Source organism: Osmerus mordax, chromosome 2 (genome assembly GCF_038355195.1).
Source record: "Osmerus mordax isolate fOsmMor3 chromosome 2, fOsmMor3.pri, whole genome shotgun sequence".
In the NCBI taxonomy this organism is placed as follows: domain Eukaryota; kingdom Metazoa; phylum Chordata; class Actinopteri; order Osmeriformes; family Osmeridae; genus Osmerus; species Osmerus mordax.
Window position 1 is genome coordinate 22,151,661 of NC_090051.1, and position 23,073 is coordinate 22,174,733.

The following is a 23,073-nucleotide window of genomic DNA, read 5'->3' on the forward strand; positions in this document are numbered from 1 at the left end:
ACCCAAAGGTTCATAACGAACCATCGTTGTGTTTACCCAATTTTACCCAATACAAAAACAAATATATATTTTTTTCTTTTAACCTTTGCAATGTGGGGGGTCTGAGACAGCCCAACGGTTAAAAGAAAATGCTTCACTTTGTTTTTGTATGTGGTAAAGTTGTCGCAATACGACGGTGGGTCACAATGACTGATGGGTCAGAATGACCCGAAGATAACACAAGGGTTAAAAACACAGATCCCTTGTGTCCAACAGCTAACACGGGAATTAAACCGCAAACCAAAGACAACTTTTAACATGTTTTAATGAAACAAAACGGACAAGCATCCATCTGCAAAAGGAGGAAAAAAACACTTGTTCAAAATTCCATTTCAAAATATGTCCATCCTTTTTTTCTCCCAGAAAAGAGAAAAAAAACCTCAGAGTTCAGAACAAGACTTCAGACAGGGTCTAGAGAGAGTGAATACTGTCTGGGTATATATTCAGCCTTGGTACAGCTTCTGTGTGAGTAGAGAGAGAGAGAGGGGAGCTTCTGTTTGAGTAAAGATAGAGAGAGAGAGGAGGGGGTGCTATTTCCTCTTGTTAGCTTTCTCTCTATGGGAGAAGGCCTTATTTTGCAGGTTGAGCCACTGCCACATATCTATGAAACCCTGCTGTAGACCATTATTTGGCAGGCTTGGCCTCTGGGGGGTTTTCCCCCGTGTCCAGGGTCTTGAGGAGCCGGAAGAGGCCGGCGGCCTCTCGTATGCGGCTGAACTCGATGCAGAAGGCCTGGACCTCGATGAACAGGTCCTGGACGTTGATGATCTTGTTCCGGATCAGAGACTGAAGGAACACACAGACCAGACGAACCAGCCGGTTCTACGGAAGGAAATAAGAAGAGGGGTGATGAATGACTTCAGAGAGCGCTGCGGTCTGTGAGCTGAAGCCAGAAGGCACTAAAGCTGTTTCCTTTCTGAGAAAGAAAAGATTTGTGTTGACTGATGTCACAGACCAAGATACTGTGAGAAACAGAGTATACTGTCAGTGTTTTAGGCTGTGGTCACATCCTGCACATTCTTTTAACAAAGGGTGGAGGAGGTAGGCATGTTGGGTTTCCTAACATGTGCAGGTCAAAAGCTGACCAATGCTCTACTGGAAATCTGCACTCCTCCAAAAATATATAGAAGCTACTGTGGGTATAATTTTTGGGGAAATACCATCGATAACGGTAAAAAGGCAGTTGGTGTTAAATGAAACAACTTAGACGTCTAATACATAAGTAAGCTTGGTGTGGGGATTGTGGGTTTGTCTCGATCTGAACAAAAGCATTTAACTCTCGCAGCCTTAAGCCTGGCGCCTTTAATCAGATTACACTCTGAGCTCCAGAGCCACCGTCTGTACAGACTCTCCTGTACCTGCATGTACTTGTCCTTTATCTGTTCACAGGTGGAGATGCAGTTGGAGATGTACAGGTGGATGAACTCAGGCGGGAGGTCAACTGCAGTAGTCAGCCTTTAGAAACAGAGATCATTGTTACATTAACAACATCCCCCCCCAAAATATGTTATCAAGTCAATCATGAAAACCAGATTTCTAAACAGACGACTGTTCCATAAAACGAGTTAACTGAATTAAACAGGCATATGCCAGGGAAAGTAACTGCCCGAAGCCTGGTTTGTTCAGTAAACTCCCTTTATGGGACAGGCCCCTGGTCAAGCAACATCTATTTCCTTCTTATTGTTTGTCTGAGGTTTTCAGACTTCCATTTCTCCCCCCAAATCCTGGAAGTGAGCCATCCGTCTGCCAGCCCTGCTGCCCACCTGTTGACCACTTCCATGGAGTGCAGGGACATGTCCATGTTGACCAGCACAGAGAAGTACTCTGTGATCTGGCTGGACTGCATCAGCTTCAGCAGCATCTCGATGGCCACCAGGGGGTTGTTCTCCACCAGGTCTGGCAGCTTGGCGGGAGTCAGGCCGATGTGGTACACCAGCTTCAGGTCTTTCTCCAGCTCCCCCAAAAGCTGTAGGGATGTGGGGAGGGATGGAGGGGGTGGGGAGGGAGGGAGGGGGGTGGGAAGGGAGGAAGACAGAGAAACAACGGGTATGTTACGATTTTGAACATGAGAAAAGCTTTCTTTAGAGCCTCCAACTTCACTTTTTCACTTACAGCATTTCCTCCTGAACCACAGTGCTACAGCTTCAATAGCACCTCTTTTCTTTATGTCCCACTTCAGCTTTAATGCATTCAAACTGCCTTCTAAAACTCAATTTCCCATGCTGCCCGGCGTGTGAGTGGGAGGGGACGCGGGTGGGCTCACCTGGGACTGCTGCTGGGCCGACAGCGGGCTCTTGAAGGCCTTGGACATGATGCGTTTGATCTCCACACCCGTGCTGTTCTTCACACACATGGAACGGTCCCACTGGATGCTGTGGTCGGGCTCCGTGGGGTTCAGCCACGCCAGCTCGTCCTCGCACACGTGCAGTGGAGGGGGCGGCCGGATGAACTCTGGGCGGAAGTGACCTGCCGAGCAGAAGACGGTCAATCTTTTTGTGGTGGTAAAAAAAGGGGGAGTCAGGTGGCTGAGCGGTGAGGGAGTCGGACTAGTAATCTGAAGGTTGCCAGTTCGATTCCCGGTCATGCAAACTGACGTTGTGTCCTTGGGCAAGGCACTTCACCCTACTTGCCTCGGGGGAATGTCCCTGTACTTACTGTAAGTCGCTCTGGATAAGAGCGTCTGCTAAATGACTAAATGTAAATGTAAAAAAAGAAAATGGTTCTCTTCTTTTTTACTCTAGTTTCAGAACTGAAAGACCTGCCTTAATCTGCACGGTCTTTGTGATCTTTATGTGTGCTCTTACTCTGGTATTACCATCATTATTCAGGGCTGACAAACCCATATTGAAATGTCCCTCGTTTTAAATATCAAGCTCGACAACTTGTCGCGCATCGTGCTCAACAAGTCTTCAACTTACTCTCCAGGGGAGGGCGGGGCCCTGTCACCAGAGACTCTGTGATCTGATTGGCCACCGAACTGTCAAATCCAGAGTTGGATGAATCAGGGTCGGGGTCGTTGAGAATGCTGGGAAAGCTGGCCTTGCTCTGAGTGGGCAGTTCTGACTGGCGCTCTGGCAAACAAGCAAGAGGTGAGGCGAGTTATTTTCACTTGGAAGAAGCAAACTTAGTTCATTATTTTGTTTACATTTCATAAGAATGTGTCCGTTACCTGCCAAAGCCAGCTGAAGTCCGCTGATGTCTATGGACTGAGGCATGTTCCCTACGTCCATGCAGGACACCTGTCTAGGCGTCTTTTTGAACAGCTCTCTGGGAGGAGCCAACATTAGTTGGGACAGGAAAAACTTCTCTGGTTGGGTGATGGGCGGCAGAAATCCTGTAAACATTAAATCAAAAAGTGACAAATACGAGTTAGCTGTTAAGAATAAGAGTGAACACCCCCCCTCCCCACACACACACACACTTTCTCAGTCTTAGTGAGTCTTTCCGTCTCCATCACTTAGCCTACTAGTAATCAAACACGTTCAGACTCAGAAACATACCGGACAGAGGCTCCTCTTGCTCCTCTCCAGCAGATGTAGGGTTCAGCAAGTGAGCAAAGACAGCAGCGAATGGGTTTGCTGCAAGTGGCTCGGTGCGGTACATCTCCCATAGCAGGTAGAGAGCAGTCAGGCGCTGAGGAGAGCTGGGCAGAAGGTCAGGCTGTTGAAGTAGCATCACCAAAACCGAGCCGACTCGGAAATGTTCGGTCTTTCCGAAATAATGATGGAAGGCAGTAGAAAGACTTTCAAAAGTGTTGGTGCAGGCCTCTTCGGATATGATGCCCAGCAGATTGGAGAGCTCCTTCGGGGCGAGCGTCATATTTGTTGAAATGTTTGACAAGCTAGCTAGAAAACGCTTTTTGCTCGCGCTAGTTAGCTAGCTAACGATAGCTAGCTAGCTAGCTAGCATGTGAAGTCATGATTAAATACAATTATATAGCGTATCAAAAAATACATCAACCTAATAAAGGCTTACATAACAACCTTACTGAACTATTAGGCCTTCATTTAGAATACATTTATTCGTGCGAAATGAAGAAAGTTGTCTTTCACCGCTGTCATGTCCATCAGTTTCTACTTCATTCACAACATTGGTTCGTCGTTGTTTGAACTCGCCGATGACCCGACAGCGATCGAGTTGCATGATGGGAGATGATGTCCATGAGGGTCCCATTGGCTGTTTTTTACACATACTTTCCGATTCATTCTATTGGTTTGTTATTTATACTGATACGTTATTGACATATGTCCTATTTTTAAAAAACAATTTACATGGTTAACATCAAACATACGACTTTGTAAAATGTTAATAGATAATATTAAGGCAATATTTTGCCGAACCGGACATAAACGAAATCTCCTACGTGTTTACTACCCACAATCCTTTGCAACTTCCTTTCCGACTTTACTCGGGCAGAAGTGAGTACTGTTTTTCAAAATCACTTTATATATCTCATGTCATCCAGGCAATATATTCATGTATTAAACAATTATCATACCCGGAGTACAAGATGAGTCGCCTAGGTCCCTTAAAAGTGTATTATTATTCATCCGAGCGTAACAATTCGTGTACATTTGCAATAAAATAAATAGCTATTTAGCCTTTGGCCAACAACCAGACGTACCTTTACCTGTGTAGTGTCAGACCAAGCTGGCTACCTTTCGGTAACACTCTTGGAAATTCAGAGTTTGGAGAGTTAATGGATAAGATTGGAGCTCTCCGGTAGTATATGCACGCTAATGTCTAGTCAATATGATCAGTGTTAAAGCCAGTGAGGCACCGGTAGCACTAAGTTGGTAGCCGGTTACCAAGCCGCAGCCAGAAAGGTCTGTCAATCAGTACTCTGGCGTCAAAGCAAACAATCATTTGGCCAGTTAAGCAGCTGTAAAGTTTAATGCAGTAGTTAAGGATATTAATGAAATTAAGTGGCCAGTAAAGCAACATTGCTTGCATGACATGTCACGCCTGTTGACATTTGTCAAGCGCTTAATGGATTGACCGTAACCGTTTGTGCTACCTAGTTAAAGTCTATGAATAGTTAGAGCTATAGTCTACACAGTAAATAACTACCAACTCTATTGTAGATGGCGCCTACCAAGAAGGGAGGTGAAAAAAAGAAGGGTCGTTCTGCCATCAACGAGGTGGTGACCAGGGAGTACACCATCAACATCCACAAGCGCATCCATGGAGTGTGAGTACACAAGGGTCATGGCTTCTTATGCATGTGCGGTTTTCCAGCAATGCGGGATAAAGGATGCTGTGTTGTTCAAGTTTGTGTCTTGTCGTTTCCACGGTCTTAAAATATGCTGGAAAGTTTGTCGACCTGCCAGTGAATTAGCTCTTCCTATATTTGGAAAATACTTTGACATTGCTTGATTCCATAATTGATGTCCAAGGTAGTAATTTAGCTGTTATTTGACCTGCACTTCTGAAAGGTGTGCATGTACTAACATGACTTTTATAAGACATTAACGGTACTTGTTGTGCAAATCCTTTAAACAGAGTTGAATGAGGTTGTCCAAGTCATGGGTGCATGTTTCGGGGCTGGGAACCCTGTAGTCGAGGCCTGCAGACTAGTCAGTCTTGTGTGTTTCCTGTTGCTCCGTGTGCAGGTCCTTCAAGAGGAGGGCTCCCCGCGCTCTGAAGGAGATCCGTAAGTTCGCCATGAAGGAGATGGGGACCCCTGACGTACGCATCGACACCCGTCTGAACAAGGCCGTGTGGACGAAGGGAGTCAGGTGAGCTGCCTCGCATGGTCCTCCTGTTGTCGTTAATGGTGAACAGGGGTGACTGTGTTGTCGTGGTGACCGGGGGTGACTGTTGTCGTGGTGACCGGGGGTGACTGTTGTCGTGGTGACCGGGGGTGACTGTTGTCGTGGTGACCGTGGGTGACTGTGTCGTTGCAGGAACGTACCCTACCGCATGCGCGTGCGTCTGTCGAGGAAGCGTAACGAGGACGAGGATTCTCCCAACAAGCTGTACACCCTGGTCACCTATGTCCCCGTCACCACATACAAAGGTGAGGCTGGCTGAAGAGGGTCATGGGCAGGCACGCTGAAAAGGATTAGGATTATTCAGAAGTGGATATGACTTGGGGCCTGTTTACTTAAAGTTGCATGTCATTGTCATGCCCACTTCATTAAAACCCAGCATGTGCATTGGATTTTTCACACGGAATGTTTCCCCCCGACCAGTTCCATTGGAACCAAAGTATACTATAAAGTTTTTAGTTTTTGCTGTTTGCAGGATGTGTGTGTGTGGTTGTTGACTCTGCTTTCTCTTTTCTCCACAGGTCTGCAGACAGTCAATGTGGATGAGAACTAGTTTGTTCGCCGTTGTGGAAATAAAAATCGTAAAAGGAAATTACTGTGTTTGGCGTGCTTACTAGGACTCAAGGACGTTCCCATGGCAACTCAACAGGCCTACATGTGTTTGATGCCATGCAGCTGTTAGGATGAGGTAGGGTACGTATTTACAGCCTGAATCGTTTAGAACCCACTGACCATCAGGTGGCAGTATGGCTGGCCTGAGGCTGGCCCACTGCCTGGTCCCAGTTCCCCTCCCAACAGAAACACGAAGATTTGGGGGCTTAAATATTTAATGATAAAACATGTAAACCATAAAGTGAAATGTATAGATTGTGTTTTTAAAAGATCAAAACAAAGGTAAACACTCTTAATGTGTATTTGGTCAATCGCAGTGTACTTTAAGTCACATGGTGAAGTCATAACTGGACTACTGTTCAATAGTCAACATCATTCATCACAGCAGATCTGAGTCTGGCTCATGACAGACCAGGCACAGTTGATTGTGTAAAGTGTCACCCAAACTATGACAGGAAGTTCATTATCGCTCATAGTACTGGTCACATTTAAGGCTTCAATGGTTTAAGAGATATAGGTATGTTTGAAAATGACCATAAAATACAGTCAGGACAATACATTAGATACAGTATCATTGGCTGATGCACTGCTTATGTCTAATAATTATAAGCCTATTGTGTTGAGGCACTAACTAGTTGACTCCTTTGTACATTTCAACTAAGTTAAAGACTAGCCAACTGGGTTCTTTGGTCAGAGGACCGCAGGCTAACGTAAGACACTTGGGAGGTTATGCCTTTGAAAACGTGCTACAACTAAGTTATTGCAGTGTAAAAAAAAAAAGATTGGTTTGTTCCCATTCAACAAGGCAAGGGTATGACAAAAATAATACTTGCTCATGAACCCTAATCTGAAGATAAAATAAGATCCCTTTAATGTAGGATTCCATGTAGTGCATCACGAAACGTAAAACTCACAGTAAATATGCTTGGATAAACACTCCACCTACTCTTGCACTGATTATTGCGCGTGTTTCTAAATTAGAAATCCCAGGTTTTACAGAGTTAAAAAAAGAAGAGAAGGCCCTGTTTCTCATCTGGTACATCCGGGTCTTGTGCTCGACACCACCCCCCCCCCCCTCCCCTCACCCTCCCCTTCAGTCTCCGCTCCCGTCCACATCAGCTGAGCCTGTGCTCGAGCATGAGCAGACCAGCGCGTTGGTGGTACTGCTTCACCTTGGCTGCCGCCACCTTGGCCGAGAGATCCACCGGCGCCTCGAAGAAGTTCACCAGCATCTGCTCGGTCAGCATGGAGGCGAGGATCTGAGCGAAGCTGACTGTCCACTCGCTGCCTGGCTCCGTCAGGCTCTCCTCCTCCTCCTCTCTGGAGCTGAAGACAGGAGAGTCCTCGGAGCCGTCGCCACTGTCCTCCAGCCCCTCTCTGGCCCCGCCCCCACCCTCTCTGGCCCCGCCCTCGCTGCTCATGTCTGACCCGGAGCAGCGGCCTCGATGGCCAGCCTCGCCGATCTGCAGCACCAGGCTGGTCACCGTGGCGATTCCCTGGAACAGCTCGTTCTCGTCGGGGTGGCCGTGGAACATGCTGGAGACGGTCTTACAAAACTGTATGAACTCTCTCTGAGGAGCAGAGAAGGAGGAAGGGTAGAGTCATGATTATCACACTACTCTGGAATAGAAAAAGTCTGTGGATAAAATCCACTGGCGTACTGTATAAAATACTGGAGAAAGCAAGTCCGACAGAGGGTTTTCTGTGAGTGTGTGTCTCCAGAAGCTGGTGGAGTTGCTACCTGGTTCATCAGGGGGAGGGGCTTCTCCAGGGTTTTCTCCTTCTCTTTGGCCAGGTCCCTCAACATCTGCTTCAACTGCTCCTGGTAGCCTTTCATCTCCTCTGCACCACACACACACCGGGTTAACAAACTGATTGACACCATCCATGTATCTCACAGCGCAGGGGGAACTAGGCCACTAACATTGTAAAATCTTAAGTTTGCGTAGAAGCAGTGGGTTTTGCAATCGTTTCGATTGGTTCACACATGCAAGCTATTGACACGAGCGATTTGCGACACCCTCAACTTGAGATACGGTTACAAACCTCTGACTTATTCTGCTACTTTCAGAGCCAAGATAATGTTGTATTGCATTGGAGCAGCACGGCCAATACTAAGGGGTTTCTCAATGTGTTTATTAAAAACTAATTTCACACCTCTTGTACTTGTGTAATGACAATAAAGTTGAATCTAATCTAATCTTGTAGAACAGATTAGTTCAATAAAAAAAGGCTTTTCAACCAGCTGAGGACATCAACTTCATTGTCAACATGTTGAACCAAGAACACAAAAGTATCCTCTACAGACAGTAACAGCAGGAGGACAGTGATGGTCACCAAAATATGTATATGTTTTAACCCTCGTGCTGCCTTCGGGTCACATGACCCAAAGGTTCATAACGAACCATCGTTGTGTTTACCCAATTTTACCCAATACAAAAACAAATACAAATAATTTTATTTTAACCATTCCAATGTGGGGGGCCTGAGACAGCCCGACAGTTAAAAGAAAATGCTTCACTTTGTTTTTGTATGAGGTAAATTTGTCGCAATACGACGGTGGGTCACAATGACTGATGGGTCAGAATGACCCCAAGATAACACAAGGGTTAAAGTGCCAGACTAGCAGACAGAAGAGTGAGGAGTCGTACCGTCGGGCAGGTCCATATACAGAGGCCTGGTGGTGGACAGCATGGGGCTCTTCATCGGAGATGGCACATCTTCATTCTCTGTCAGAGCTGCAAGCCAGACATGCACAAAATCAACTTCCCCTCACCTTTACACACTTTATTAACACAAAACCCACCTCTGAGGCTATAGATAGTTCCTCTTCCCGCTCACCTGGGGGTATGTGCTCGCCTGGGGGTATGTGCTCGCCTGGGGGTATGTGCTCACCTGGGGGTATGTGCTCACCTGGGGGTATGTGCTCACCTGGGGGTATGTGCTCACCTGGGGGTATGTGCAAACTATACAGCAGCCTCATCTTCTCACTCAGCTCCTCGCAGTATAAAATATCTAAAACGAGATGAAGAAAAAAAATTGTAAAGAATGTGGAAACACTCAGTGAGAGATACTGGACTTTGCTATGTCAAATTGTGCCCCATTAACTTGTTTATCTACAAGACTGAGCTCTTCATGTCTGAGTAGGATGTTAAGAGGTGTGTTTACACCATCATACTTCATGTCAATATAACAAACTCATTGACTGTACTCATGCCTTACAGCAGAAACAACCTCTCCTAAAAGCCTGGGCTATCGAGACCAGTAAAAGCTTAGTGGGCCAAACTCCAGATCAGATTCCCTTAAAAGGGGAACTCGGCTTTAAATCATTTGAATCCATCTCACAAACACACACACACTGACTCCATCTCACAAACACACTGACTCCATCTCACAAACACACACACACTGACTCCATCTCACAAACACACACACACTGACTCCATCTCACAAACACACACTCACTGACTCCATCTCACAAACACACACTCACTGACTCCATCTCACAAACACACACTCACTGACTCCATCTCACAAACACACACACACTGACTCCATCTCACAAACACACACACACTGACTCCATCTCACAAACACACACACACTGACTCCATCTCACAAACACAAACACACTGACTCCATCTCACAAACACACACACACTGACTCCATCTCACAAACACACGCACACAAACAAACTGTCTTTCAGTCACTCACACTAATCCCGTCTCAGTCACACCCAGACACCCCCCGCTACGTACTGAGCCAGCCGGAGAACTCGCGGAAGGTGAGGAGGGCGTCTCTGTCCTGGTCCAGCAGGGTGAAGGTGCGGTTGGCCACCGTGTCGGTGTGGACCCCACACAGCCAGGGCACCAGGAGCCCGTACAGGCTCTTGAACTGGGCCCGGTCCAGCAGGTACTGGTCCGGGTAGGGCCGGGCCGGGTCGTGGTGCTGCAGGGCCACCTCGGCGCTGCCGTCCCCCCAGTACAGGCTGATGAAGTGCTCCGTCTGGCAGGGGCGTAGGATGGATAGGGGGGTCGACTGTGACTTATGATAATATCATGTGACTTATGAGAATATCATGCAGTTTTGTTGAGCATCATGTGTTGGTAAATGTTGTCAGGCATATGCCGATTTCAATATGACCTTTTTTGTACTGGTTCGATTTTTTGGGGCGCATTTATTATCTTTCTTTGAAGAGAGCTAGGTCTGTTTTCTGAAGATGTCCTTGTAAGCTTTTATCAGTTCTCTGCATGTCGTTATTTGGAGTTTGAGTTTCCTAGGTACAATTCATTGCTGTTCCTCTATGAGATCCAGTTCCTCACTACCACAGGAGGCGTACCTTAAAGAGGTCGTAGACATCAGAGAGATCCTCTGGGGAGAGAGACACTTCCGGAACCACCAATCTCAGCTGCAGAGGAGACATACAGAGTTGTGTTTTTGTAGAAACATTGTATGACTTTTTTTGTCCAATTCATGAGTGTGTTGAGTTTATCGTTAGAGGGCAGAGAGAAGGGGAGGGAGGGAGAGAGAGAAGGGGAGGGAGGGAGGGGGAGAGAGAGAAGGGGAGGGAGGGAGAGAGAGAGAAGGGGAGGGAGAGAGAGAGAAGGGGAGGGAGGGAGGGAGGGAGGGAGGGGGAGAGAGAGAAGGGGAGGGAGGGAGAGAGAGAGAGAAGGGGAGGGAGAGAGAGAGAAGGGGAGGGAGGGAGAGAGAGAAGGGGAGAGAGAGAGAGAGAAGGGGAGGGAGGGAGAGAGAGAGAAGGGGAGGGAGGGAGAGAGAGAGAGAAGGGGAGGGAGGGATATAGGAACTCACAGCGTTCTCCTTGGTGGTGTCTTCGTGGGCTTGCAGCACCTGGATCCGGTGTCTGCAGCGAAGCCTCTCTATCTGTCTCACCGTCAGGTCACCAAACTTCTGCAACACACAGAACACTCATGTTAAACTTCAATATCTATCCATAATGTTTACAAAACAGCTTTGGCTAAAACAATGGAGATTATGTCAGCTTGTGTTTCACCTACATTTACATTTAATCATTTAGCAGACGCTCTTATCCAGAGCGACTTACAGTAAGTACAGGGACAGTCTCCCGAGGCAAGTAGGGTGAAGTGCCTTGCCCAAGGACACAACATAATTTTTTTTAGCACTGCCGGGGAATCGAACCAGCAACCTTGTGATTACTAGCCCGATTCCCTAACCGCTCAGCCACCTGACTCCCATTGTTAAAAAACCTACTGTTAACAAACATCATGCCTTCCTCCAACACTTGAAATATTGAATTCTACGTAGAAATATGTAGACATGCCCAGGTCTTATTTAGTTGTGTGTAGTTTTATTGAAGGACCCTGTTCCTGGAGGAACGTTGTTTTGTTTTGTCGTCTCCTGTACTAGCTGTATGTGATTGACATGATAATAAAACCCACAAGACACTGGGTGAAGTGTCGTGTTTTGATTTGACAGCAGCACGGCAGCGTGCGCTCACCTCGTAGGAGTCTGTGATGAGGTCGGTGATCTGAGGGTGGACGGTGCCGTCCTCCCCAGACTGGGAGGGAGGAGGAGGGGGGGAGCGTTCCTCATCATGTCTCACCTGCTCCAGGAAGCTACGGGGAGAACCAGCAAACACACACACACACACCGTCTGTAAAAACACTACACACTCACGTGAATTCACGTGTTTGAAAGACCCGACGAGTAATTATTTTCTTTTTTAATATATGCTTTTGCATACTCCTCTTTCTCCCTCTGTCTCCCTGTCTCTCTCTCCCTGTCTCTCTCTCTCCCTGTCTCTCTCCCTGTCTCTCCCCAGCTCTCTCCCTGTCTCTCCCCCCTCTCTCTCTCCATCCCCCCCTCTCTCTCTCCCTCCCCCCCCCCCCTCTCTCTCTCTCCCCCTCTCCCTCCCCCCGTCTCTCGTTTACCCAGTAAGAATCATGAGTGCCTGTCCGTCGTCCAGGCTGGCACAGAGGGCGTCGGCGTTGGCGTCGAGCACGGCCAGGCCCAGCTGGAAGATGGCTTTGATCCCGTGGAAGAAGAAGCAGTCGACCACGCAGACGGCACTGCGGAAGGGCAGCACGCTGAGGAACAGCGTGAGGAACCAGGAGAGCGACACGGACGACAGGGGGGACAGGTCCGGGATGTGCTCCGCCAGCTCCGAGAGACGAGCCCTGATCAGCTCCTCAAACACAGACTGGTCAATCTGGGCGCCTGGAAACCAACAGGTAGACACACACACACACAGTCTTAATGTGGAACATATTTAAGTAGTTAGAAAAATGTATGGGCAAATATAATTGAACATACTTAGATTTAATGTACTTTCTAGATTTATATAATGATGTGCTGAAGTAAACCTTTCACACGTCAGATTATAATGTGTCCTTTGACAAACTCAACAATAACTGCTGTTTAAAATAAAACATGTATTAGTTTAGACACAACAGTTGAAGGAAGGGGAAATGACTTCAAATGCACCACAAATAAATAGCTAAACAAAGCACAGGAAATGAGCCTCTGTTTCTCGACAAGCCGTGGCTACAGAAAGCCTTCAGTGGTTTTGAAACGTGCGCTGTCGGAGCTAAAAAAAAGAACAACTTCCCTTTAAAGAGATGTCACGGCCATACAGCTAAATCCCAAACACACGTAGGCCTAAAATGCCTAAAAAAGTATTTCTATATATCAACATTTTCCAGGATTTTAAAACGCATAATTAGGACGACACTAACAGCTCACAAAAAGAAGGTGTCCCTTATTACGAATTATACTTTTTTTTTTTATTATTCACTAACTACATAAACACTGCAAGGTGATGTACTGTGTTGGAAAAACCACTACAATCAGTAAAAGGTAAAGGATGCTAAAATCCTGGCTTTCCACCTCACCTTAATGTGACCCCTGTCTCACCTATGACCCTGTCTCACCTATGACCCCGTCTCACCTATGACCCCGTCTCACCTATGACCCCGTCTCACCTATGACCCCGTCTCACCTATGACCCTGCGGGTGAAGTAGTCCGGCAGCATCCTCTCACACACAGCCACCAGCAGCCAGAAGGACTCCTCCTCTTTAGTGTACAGCAGCAGCACCGACGCCAGGATGTTCATGGACTGTAGAAAGATCACAGACACACGTCCAACATCAGCTACCAGGAACTGGACTGAACACTAAAACTAAGCCTATCCTCGCATTATCTTCTATATCTACGTCCTGAAGTCTCATCAGGACTCCCTTCCCCCTTCCCCCGCCAGCAGCCTGACCTGGCAGTAGCCGATCTTGGGGTTGCGGTGGGCGTAGGCTGTGAGGACTCGGCGCAGGGCAGAGATGCCCGTGTCCTTCTGGAAGGCCGGGTGGTCGGGGAGCGAGCGGTGCAGGTCTCTCTCGATCTCGTCAGTGGCAAGGTTGTTGCGGCCTGAGCTCTCCTGCACCAGCCGAGAGTAGTAGTCCGGGTGGGCCGCCAGCTCCGAGGACGCATCTGGAGAGCGGGGGGAAGAGAATCAGCGTCGGCTCTGGGGTCAGATGGCTGAGCGGTTAGGGAGTCGGTTAGGGAGTCTGGCTATTAATCAGAAGGTTGTTGGTTCGATTCCCGGCCGTGCCAATTGTTGTCCTTGGGCAAGGCATTTCACCCTACTTGCCTCGGGGAGAATGTCCCTGTACTTACTGTAAGTCACTCTGGATAAGAGCGTCTGCTAAATGACTAAATGTAATGATGAAACAAGAGTTTAGATACATTGGAGTACTTGCTTATCTTGCCCCAGTCACAATCCTCTTCAATAATACGTGTACATGTCATTTGGACTGTTGAATATTTGTTCCTGTGCACAGTCACATGGTTTAATGGTCTAATCTAACAGCGTAAACATGTACTTAACATGCAAATACGTTGCGGAACCGCCTGTAACACACACCTCTGTGCGTCGCCAAGTCCAGGCTGCGCACCTACAGGAGTAATTGCATTATTTATTGGAGGATGAGGTCATGAGCCATTTCCTTCTTTAAATAAATCCGATTTCTTCCTGGACTTCATATTAAAACAAGACGGATGATTGGCTGTAACAGTCACGCTAAAACAAGGTCCCCCATAGCTCAGACTGAAATGAAAGCCCGGACAGAAACCGAATCTCTTCATGACGCACAACATTTATAACTTTCTGTTAAGCACTGATTTGTTTCTTTACGGGAATGAACATGTGTTTGACTTCAATGGGAGTAATGAATATGATATTTCATGTAATTTCTCTTATTGATCGTCAACAGGATCTAGTTATTTCTGGTTTTACTGCCACATTCATAGAAACGGCAAACACCTTGCTACAACTCATTACAGAGCTGCTGGCCAGTACTGCAGAGTACATCAAAAGGAACTGAGAACTGGGAGAAACACAGAAGTTAAGACCTGAGAAACTAACAATATATGTGAGGGTGATGTAATATCAGAAACGTTGTTTTATCTCAGTGCTGAACTCAGTAGCCTACTAGGTTATTGTTTTTACACTGTTGAATCTCTTTCTCTCTTGCGCGCGATGGGCTATGAATAACCTAGTGTTGACAAGATTTTTGCAGGTTTCCAACGGTAACCAACAACCTATTGCAGCTCTTGAATCCTGTCCGCCCCTCACCCGAAAAGGTCATCCACAGCTCCCCCCGTAGCGACTCAGGGATCCCCATGGCAACCAGTTTCTGGATTTTCTCGGTGCGGAACATGTGGACCCCTCGTCCGTACTCAGAGAAGTGGTCTTCCCACAAACGCTCCTTCACCTGCTCCACCGTCTGCAGGGGGGAGGGAGAGGGATATTACTGAACACTGAGAGCTAGCATTGGGCAAGGAGGACCTTGGGGAACACGGATCAATGGAAGTTTGAATAAATGAAGGAACCTAATACCAAACCCCAACTACATCGATCGTCTCATTTTACGTTTACTAGCATAAAGCAGCCTGGATGGTTCGCAAAACTCAGCCTAGTTCAGTCATTACGGTCAGGAGTACAGTTCAGTAGCTGCCATGCTTACGGCCTTGTTGTTAGAGGACTCCGAGTCGGGCTGAGCGTTGTGGAAGGCAATGAGAGCCTCCTGGTTGAGGGAGTGCCGCAGGGCCTTGTCCTCAATCTCCTCTCCGTCGGAATACATCGTGTCGTAGTAGAAGGTGTAGTAGGGGGCCGGAGAGCTCTGTGGGAGACAGAGATGGAGAGAGACTTGTGTTTACATCCGTCAAGCTGTCTTCTACCATTAGTCTGTTTGTCAAGCCAGAAACAAAGGCCCATATCAGTTATCACACAGTCCCTAATGGACTAACCTCCAAACAATACGATACACAGGAACCCAGATGTCTGTGGGTTGACCTTGTTACCTTAGCGTTAGGAAGTTAGCTTAGCCTTTATGAAGTTATCTAAGCAGGGGCGCCGTATAGGGGGGAAACGTTATGACAATCAAGGGCCCCTGACTGACAGGGCCGGCGCCTCTGTAACTAAGCATTAGCAAGATGTCCGTCGCTAGGTTGTTTACGCTAGCTCAGTACCAGAGCTCTCTTGCTGTTGCCCTTGCTCCGGAACATGGCGTATTTCCACTGCAGGGCCCGGTGGCGCGTGGTCAGGCTGTCCACCAGCACGGCCCTCCCCTGGAGGTCGATCAGCTGGAAGGCCTTCTTGCTCCGCACGCTCACAATCACTGGATCTGGCAGCGAGGCGGTGCTCTCTGCCTTCTCTATGGAGATCACCTGGAGGGCAGGGAGAGGGCAAGGAGAGGGCAGGGAGAGGGCAAGGAGAGGGCAGGGAGAGGGCAGGGAGAGGGCAAGGAGAGGGCAAGGAGAGGGCAGGGAGAGGGCAAGGAGAGGGCAAGGAGAAGGCAAGGAGAGGGCAATGAGAGGGCAGGGAGAGGGCAGGGAGAGGGCAAGGAGAGGGCAGGGAAAGGGCAGGGAGAGGGCAGGGAGAGGGCAAGGAGAGGGCAGGGAAAGGGCAGGGAGAGGGCAGGGAGAGGGCAGGGAGAGGGCAAGGAGAGGGCAGGGAGAGGGCAGGGAGAAGGGCAGGGAGAGGGCAGGGAGAGGGCAGGGAGAGGGCAGGGAGAGGGCAGGGAGAGGGCCATTAGCCAGTGTATCTGGAGTATCTGGAGTTAAGGGATTCCGGCAGGAGGGTAGGTTTCATTATACATGGGTGGGATATTTCCTCACACACAAAATGGCAAATCTGCCCAAATTTGACTTGCTAATAGAAAAATATTCGAATGAAGGGGGATTCCCTTGTCCCGTTATGATTGGACAGTTGGGTAGAGACATTTCTGTTGGTTTGACAGTTGGTGTGACTCAACACTGACCATAAATGCAAACTATCGTATCAATCTCAACTCAGATTCGTCAGTGGTTTGAAGAGTAAGCACTGACCAACACAACACAGGCAGCCACATGACTCTGTGTGTTAGTTTAACACTGCAGAGTCAACAAGGTTTGTTTGAGTATGTAAAAATACATTCCCGCCAAGATACATTCCCCACCACACAAAACATTTCATGTAATAGGCAGTTTCAGAAGCCTTACTGGTGTCTGTCTAAAAAGGCACAAAAACTTGTAATGGTTTTCATTGAGAAAGTCAGTAAAAAATACATAAAAAAACACTGGGTTTGTAGGTTCAAGCAGCTAACCTCTTTGAGAAGTACATTCTACCAACAACTGCTTTCAAATAAAAAAAATTAAGCAAACTAATCTCAGTAAATTTCACAAATATGACAACCAAACAACATAAAGTCGTGGTAAACTCTGGACCCCGGTGTGCCCCTCTCCTCTCCGGCACCCTAGAAGTTGTAATACCTCCGAGAGGGGGATGAGGAGTGAACAGAGCCCCTCTTCCCGGCTGGCGAAGGCCAGGTAGCTGTCGGTGCAGTAGAGGGTCCCCGCCGTGTGGCAGCGTGAGTGGGGCGTCCACACCGAGCAGGTGGCCACCTCTTGGAGGTGTTCCCCTCTGGGCAGTCTGAAGAGAGCCAGCACATACTCCCTCAGTGCCTGCTCTTCCAGGACCCTGCGGACCAGTCAGACAAGCAGGGGAAGAATTATAGCGTGACACTAGTAGGATGAGAGTCAACACAATCAGTCATCCAGATTACACATGGTGAGGAGGAGAGAGAGAAAGCAAGAGAGGAAAGAAAGTGAAGTAGAACGGGACGAGGGAGGGAGGAGTTGATTCAATAAAAAATGCATTTGTGAGTCAATCAAGGAAAACACAGATTTTTAACTGTTCTTGTCACAGTGGTTAGTTCTCCCTTCCTGTTATGGTGAGGATGGGCTTGTTTTGTCACAACTCGGTCAGAAAGGGGGAAGAGACTAAGAGATCACAAGTTAACTAAAAGAACGAAACCCTCTGAACTGTGAGGTATGCATCTAAAAAGGTGAGGTAGATAAACTTTCATTTACAGTTTCCATTCATAACATGATGCTAATGGCGAGACAAAACAAAACCACTGACACGGTCAATTGAAACAAGTGGATTTATAATCTGTCTGTGTAAGCATTTTGTCATTTCCCCCTGAATGAATCTGAAAGGACTGGAACTGGAGGGCAAAGTCTAACAACGTGTTTTTATGAGCTCATCACAGTCACGTGATCAGTCATGTGATGTCTGAACACGACCAAGCAGGTGGTTTCCGGTTGGCGCTGGGACAAATCAGTTAGCCTGAGAGGCCGGGGGGGGGGGGGGGGGGGGGGGGGGGGGTTTAACACAGCCTAGTGAGTATGAGCAACGGACAGATTAAACGTGAAATCTTCCTTAACGTTTCAACCCTCCTCCACGTTTAACCCTTCGACCCTCCCATCCCTCCGTTGACCTCTGACCTCTTGGTGATGCGTGCGGGCTGCTGCAGGACGCGGTCCAGCTCCAGGCCTCCGCTGTCCAGCAGGCGGCGCAGGGCGATGTCGGCCAGCTGGGTGATGATGTGGAAGGTCTCGTCCAGACTCAGGAACATGGAGAAGTCTCGCTGGCGCTGCCGCGTGCTAACCCTCACCACGTCTGTCATCAGGCCCGTGGCAACCCGCTCCAGCCTCGTCACCTCCGCCCACGGGATCACAAACTTCACTGCAGGGAGGGAGGGAGGGAGGGAGACGAGGGGTCAAAGGGTCAGATCCAGCTCAGAGACGGGAGGGTTGAAACTCAAGAATAATTGTCACAGTGTTCCATGTTGCACAGGGGACAGTTTTCTCGGACGGACCTTCCTTGCCCAGCAGGAATGAGTAGAATGCCATGTGGTTGATGCTGAGGTAGAGCCAGCCCTGCCTGGGGACGTGTCTCTTCCAACAGCAGCAGGAGTAGTGGATCACCAGCTTCTCAGACGACGGAAGGCCGAAGTGCAGCTTGAACTTCTGCAGAGCCTCCCTGAACTTCTCTGGGTCGTCCTCCTGGGCTGCCTGCCTGCCCCTCACCTCCTCAGCTATTAGACCCTGGAGAAGAGAGGGGGAGGAGAGGATTTAAAAGGAGCATTTAAAACAGGAAACTGACATCTATATACAGTGCACGAGAGAGCCTGACCCTTGAACATACAGTAAACTATTCCTATGGAGGGTGGCGTTACCTTGACCTTCCCTTTGACAAAGTTGGTGAGGTCCTCCTTGTTCTCAAACACAGAGAGGGAGCGAAGAAGGTTGTGGACCAACCAGTCCCAGTGTCGGTTCACCTCCTCCATAGCAGCTCCTGGTAGAACACACACACTTAGCCCCCAGAGTGACACCTCCTTGACATAACTCAAATCCCCGCACATATTCAAAAGCGTGTGGGAGTCAGGTGGCTGAGCGGTGAGGGAGTCGGGCTAGTAATCCGAAGGTTGCCAGTTCGATTCCCAGCCGTGCCAAAATGACGTTGTGTCCTTGGGCAAGACACTTCACCCTACTTGCCTCGGGGGAATGTCCCTGTACTTACTGTAAGTCGCTCTGGATAAGAGTGTCTGCTAAATGACTAAATGTAAATGTAAAAGCAGTCCTCTGTTGTTGATTTGAGCCAGCTGTGGAGGAGTGAGGGAGGGGACCAGATGGACAGAACCAGACAATGTCGGTGAGTGGTCTTACCGCTGGCGATGACCCAGCTGACCTGCGAGCTAGGCACCTGCAGGAGGATACGGAAGGGGGTGACGCGGGCGTTGGAGTCCAGAACCGTGTCCAGAGCCCCCACCAGCAGACCTGCAGAGGACACAAGCAGGCTGATGACACATGGGACAACACACACACACACAACCACACGCACACACACACACAAACACAACCACACGCACACACACACAAACACAACCACACGCACACACACACAAACACAACCACACGCACACACACAAACACAACCACACGCACACACACAAACACAACCACACACACACACACAACCACACACACAACCACACACACAAACACAACCACACGCACACACACAAACACAACCACACACACAAACACACACACAAACCACACGCACACACACACACAACCACACACCAAAACAACGCTTAAGCCAAAACAGAAACTCCCCAGTACTCATATACTTGATAATGGAACCTCAACAAGAAGGATTTTATGAGACCATTAGGCACCTGAGACACAAAGGCACATGACAAAGGCACATACTGCATGTGCCTAACACTAACCGGATGAAGTCATTACCATCTCCATAGCACACTAGCATTCCACGGTACGGTGCCAACAGCTTAACACAGGGCACTCGACACGAGTTATGAGGCTTTACCAGGCAAGATTTCCTTCTACAATCGTTTATGAATTCAACTAAATTACCAGGCTCTACGATGTACAAGAAGTACTGTATCTAATGACATTGTATGTAGAGATAAACATCCATTTAATCTACATTTTGAGTATAAAAAGCACTTAGGCAGACAAGACCCTCTCCACTACCTGCCTCATGAACATTACACTTTAGAAATGAAAAAAACATTCACCGAAATGGATGTTATCTTCCATTCTCTCACACTCCCAATCCACGCCAACCCAGATGTTTAAGGCAAAACTCACCCCAGATATTAACCCTAACCCAGCAGTTACCTGACTAATAGAACTAAGTGATTTGATGTTTTGGAAATGGACCAGACAGATACTTCCTAAATACCCAGAAAAACCCAAACAGAGTCTGTCCTCATTATCTATATCTTGTTTAGTAGATAGCTAATGAGAGTCAGGCTTTACCTTGTAAGGTCTTAACTACCAAACACTGGTCCCTTTTGTTGGATTTAAATTCCGTGCTTTCTTCTCTACGGAGGATTGCTATTCCATTTTGAACAGAATGAAGCATTAAGGGCAGCCAGTCAAAGTGGTCCCACTTAGTCCATTAAAAAGCTGTTCAATATTCCTTCCCTTAACAGCCTTACGAGACACTGCGCAACCGTCATAATACAAAATAATCCAATGGCAGTCCGATGATGCGGCCAATCAAATGTGTAATAAGAATACCGCAGGGGAAAAAGGAGGCTCGTAGCTGAGGTAATGAGCCTTTTAGATTCAATCTAAAGTTTTGGTTTAGTATTTGTTGTGTCTAGTAGTCCTACCATGTTTATTGTGTTGAGCTTTGTGTGTACCCCTGGAAGAGTAGCTCGTGTTAAGGCTTCGGACTAATGGGGATCCAGATCAACAAGAAACAATAATAAAGAAAGACAGTTGTGTGTGAAGGCTTTTGAAACTGCCGGTGAAACTTGAAAGTTCCGCATGAAACTACCAAGAAGCTGTCTTGTGGACGTTTTGGCTTCCATACCAGGTGAAACTATCTGAACTGCTTTTGGCTTCCATACCAGGTGAAACTATCTGAACTGCTTGTGATAGTCCAGATTAGGGTTAACATCAATTTACATGAAATATAAATGTTTCTATGTACAGCATGTTTCAACCAGCACTGACCGAGAAAACTCAAATACACTAATAAGGATGTCTGTTTCAGATTACAGTTCAGAGATTTGTATCCTTTCTTAAACAAGTGGGAGGAATACCATAGTGACGAGACACTGACCAAATACTGATGAGAAACTGACCAGATACTGACCAGATACCGATGACAAACTGACCAGATACTGACCAGATACTGATGACAAACTGACCAGTAACTGACCAGATACTGATGAGAGACTGTTCCCAGTCAGGAACAAAGCATTGCCTACAAAAATGCTGCCACCAGGCAACAACCTTACACTGCCAGGAACAAGGAATGTCTGCAATGGTGCAGTGACAGATCGCCATCTTTGTTTAGACTTCCCATCCCTACCCTTCCACACACACGCGCACACACACGCGCCTTTTCCAAACCACATCTAACACCTGCCAGCTTACCCGTCTAAAAACCTTAGCACCCTGACAACAGACGGCAATTTGTCACGGAAAGCCCTAAGGGATATGCATTGTACAGTAGAACCCAATGTAAACTGTATACAAAGAGAGTAAATCTGCTCTTCCACCCATGGCCCATTGTTGGTTACTGTTGTGCAGACGTGCTAAAAGGTGCTTGGAGACTCTGGCTTAACTGTCTCTAGGGAAAGTATTGTATGTAAATAGGAAGTTCTGCAAGCACGGAGGTGAAAGGATGATTTTGTCATGACAATCATTTGCCTTCATTTGGTTTACTGCAATGTAACATCTATTTGGATACTAATGACTGAAATGTATTTCCTTATTGTTGTGAAACTTTGTAACTGAGAAAGATAAGTTACTGTTTTTGTTCTTCCATTCTTTAAATATGGCTCGGTGTTCTACTTTGTCACTTCACTTACTGACATACAAGTAAATTTACAAGAAACACAGACATATCCTGCATGGTGAGTTGACTTTAGAATTAAATAAAATCTCACAATATAAACCAACTCTGAGAACTTTACACTGTACTGTGTAATAACCAGCAATAACCAGGGAGTTCCAACTCATTTATGTGTGGTGTCTGCCTGGGTTTGTACAGCAGGAAAGTCAAATGGAAACTTCGACAAATGTGTATGGAAAGTCAGTGAAGACCTTAAACAAAAAGTGTTTTAGTTAAGCAAAAACTGTGCATGACCATTTCCCTGAAATTAACCATTTCACAGCCATTGTTTGAGCTACTGTTCAATGTAAAACATCGAAGGGGCCGGTGGAAATCTGCAGGACAGTGTTAGAAGTTAGGGAGGGGGCGTCTCACCTGTGATTTTCCCCGCGGAATCCCCATGCCCCCGTCTACGCTGCAAAAGGAAGAAATTGTTGGATTTCTCGGTAACCCATAGCTTCAGTGCGTTTTTCAGTAAAACTTCTTCTGGGTTTAACCACATTATTTCCAAACGATAGATTACCAAAGACGGAAAGGAGAAAATAAATCAACTGCCAATTGTAAAATTATTACAACGCTTGGCGTGTCCTTTTATCAGTTCCAAAAACGCACTGAATAAAACACGAGATTTTTTATATCATCCATGATATTAGGGGCTCCCTGAGGCAGCAGTCTTCTGTTCATATTTCACTAGTCCGACTCGCAACTGTACACAACGCTGGCGTCTTATTTCCGCATTTTGCCTAAGCTTTCCTTCCCACAGTTCCGGCGAAAGCCACTGGCTCTTTGTGATTGGTGATTCCTGATCTAACACGGGCCTACTGTATTCACTTAGTATTAGTTCATACTTTAAATACAAATTCAGGATATATGAAATGCATATAGTTATACATCAAGTATTTTAATTAGTTCATGG

At 47.3% G+C, this 23,073-nt stretch overlaps 3 protein-coding genes across 3 annotated transcripts; 1 reads left to right on the forward strand and 2 right to left on the reverse strand.

The window, feature by feature from the left end:
* Positions 1-287: 287 nt before the first annotated feature.
* Positions 288-4,135, reverse strand: cnot11 (CCR4-NOT transcription complex, subunit 11). Its single transcript, XM_067258016.1, has 7 exons — positions 3,540-4,135; positions 3,209-3,373; positions 2,958-3,110; positions 2,303-2,505; positions 1,803-2,005; positions 1,398-1,494; positions 288-861 (listed from the first exon to the last, which is right to left on the reverse strand). Exons 1-7 carry the CDS (start codon positions 3,856-3,858, stop codon positions 664-666), a joined length of 1,338 nt encoding a protein of 445 aa, XP_067114117.1. The 5' UTR covers positions 3,859-4,135; the 3' UTR covers positions 288-663.
* Positions 4,136-4,436: 301 nt separating this feature from the next.
* LOC136959188 (large ribosomal subunit protein eL31) lies at positions 4,437-6,402 on the forward strand. Its single transcript, XM_067253453.1, has 5 exons — positions 4,437-4,457; positions 5,124-5,230; positions 5,652-5,777; positions 5,946-6,058; positions 6,332-6,402. Exons 2-5 carry the CDS (start codon positions 5,124-5,126, stop codon positions 6,361-6,363), a joined length of 378 nt encoding a protein of 125 aa, XP_067109554.1. The 5' UTR covers positions 4,437-4,457; the 3' UTR covers positions 6,364-6,402.
* Positions 6,403-7,514: 1,112 nt separating this feature from the next.
* On the reverse strand, positions 7,515-22,842 carry LOC136959178 (TBC1 domain family member 8). Its single transcript, XM_067253442.1, has 20 exons — positions 22,533-22,842; positions 19,445-19,555; positions 18,955-19,073; positions 18,595-18,823; positions 18,221-18,461; positions 17,204-17,411; positions 15,923-16,120; positions 15,418-15,573; positions 15,027-15,177; positions 13,668-13,882; positions 13,400-13,517; positions 12,333-12,618; positions 11,900-12,017; positions 11,233-11,331; positions 10,763-10,831; positions 10,182-10,428; positions 9,372-9,437; positions 9,074-9,160; positions 8,164-8,264; positions 7,515-7,993 (listed from the first exon to the last, which is right to left on the reverse strand). Exons 1-20 carry the CDS (start codon positions 22,657-22,659, stop codon positions 7,538-7,540), a joined length of 3,402 nt encoding a protein of 1,133 aa, XP_067109543.1. The 5' UTR covers positions 22,660-22,842; the 3' UTR covers positions 7,515-7,537.
* Between the last annotated feature and the right edge of the window lie 231 nt (positions 22,843-23,073).